This window comes from Gekko japonicus, unplaced genomic scaffold (genome assembly GCF_001447785.1).
Source record: "Gekko japonicus isolate JY-2015 unplaced genomic scaffold, Gekko_japonicus_V1.1 scaffold2685, whole genome shotgun sequence".
Classification (NCBI taxonomy): Eukaryota; Metazoa; Chordata; class Lepidosauria; order Squamata; family Gekkonidae; genus Gekko; species Gekko japonicus.
In genome coordinates this window covers 153,226-154,673 of record NW_015169867.1, presented here as the reverse complement: position 1 = coordinate 154,673, position 1,448 = coordinate 153,226, and the positions used below count along the sequence as shown (strand labels likewise).

The 1,448-nt window shown below is 70.0% G+C and overlaps 1 protein-coding gene across 1 annotated transcript in view; it reads right to left on the bottom strand.

The window, feature by feature from the left end:
• Positions 1–1,448, bottom strand: part of ZBTB22 (zinc finger and BTB domain containing 22) — a 4,939-nt gene that overhangs the window by 3,299 nt on the left and 192 nt on the right. The window contains 1 exon segment of the mRNA XM_015417431.1: positions 132–1,448. This exon segment is cut by the window's right edge and continues 11 nt beyond it. Within this exon segment, the coding sequence (XP_015272917.1) occupies positions 132–1,448 (1,317 nt within the window).

Genomic DNA, 1,448 nt, shown 5'->3' with positions numbered 1-1,448 from the left:
GGTTCCTCCCGAGGGCAAGCCGGACGGGTTGTCCCCCAGCCAGCCCCCCGCTCTACCCAGGCCCCCATCCCGGCCCCATCTTGCTGCTTCCGGCAAAGCCCACTTCACCGGGGGGGGGACCTCCCAGGGGCCCACTCGCTGGCGTCCCCGCCGACGGGGGAGGGGGCCGCCTCCTTCTTGACGGTCCCCGAGGGTGCTCCCGCGCCTCCTCCTCCTCCTCCCCCCCCGGCCCCGAGGCGATGGCGCCGCTCGCAGTGGCCCTTGTGGCGCATGAAGCTGTCGCGCCACATGAACTTCTTGGCGCAGACGTCGCACTCGTAGGGCTTGAGGCCCGTGTGGGTCTTCATGTGCTCCGTCAGGTGGTGCTTCATCTTGAACTTCTTGTTGCAGACGGGGCAGTCGAAGGGGCGCAGGTTGAGGTGCATGTTGACGTGCCGGTCGCGCATGCTCTTGTGGGAGAAGGCCTTCCCGCAGTGGCACATGAAGATCTTGTTGCCGTCCCCCGAGCTGGCGGCCAGCTGCACCGCCCCGTGCTCGACGGGGGCCTGCGGGGGGAAGACCAGGATCTGGTTCCCCTGCATGTCCATGGGCATGAGGGGCCGCTGCGGGAAGGGGCCGCCCAGCGGGGAGGCGTCCTCCAGGCCCTCGTAGGGCGAGGGGAAGTCCTCGGAGGACTCGCAGAAGTTCACCTGCTCCTCCAGCTTGCTCCCACCGCCCCCGCTCCCCCCGCTGCCGCCGCCGGGGTCCGTCAGGGTCCGCACATCGCTGATGCTGAGGGGAGGGGCCTGGGGTGCCGGGCCGGCCGCCTCCACGGGGTCCTCGTCCTCCTCGCAGGTCAGCACCAGGTCCTCCTGCGAACGCTCCTTCTTGACGAAGACCCACTGCTTCTGGGGCATGATGCTGGGCCGCACGTACGCCGGCCGTCTCCCCTCGCAGCCGCCCCCCGCCCCCTCCCCGCTGTCGCTGACGTCGTCGTCGGTCTCCAGGATGAACTTGCTGCCCCCGGCGAAGGGGTCGGGGCAGCGGGAGGGGCCCTTCTCCGCCTGGAAGACGACTTCCTCGTCCTGCTCCTCCGAGCCGTCCCGCTCCCCGGCCGAGGAGGCCGCCCCCCGCGGGTTGTACTTGCCGTGGTCGGGGCCGCCGTCGCCGGAGTCGCGGGGGCTGAAGTAGTTGCTGCTGCTGGGGGACTGGTTCTCGCTGGTGCGGCTGGAGTGGGCCCGGGAGGAGGAGGAGGAGGAGGGCCCCAGGAGGGCCCCGCGGCGCTCCTTCAGCAGCTCGGTGCACTTGTCCACGATGTGCCACATCTGCAGGACGCTGCCCACGGTCAGGTAGTTGACGATCTCGTCGGAGGCCATGCTCAGCTTGCCCGTGTAGGCCGAGCCCAGCACCATCTCGAAGGCCACGGGGTCCATGACGCTGGGCAGCACAATCGACATCATGTTCTTCAG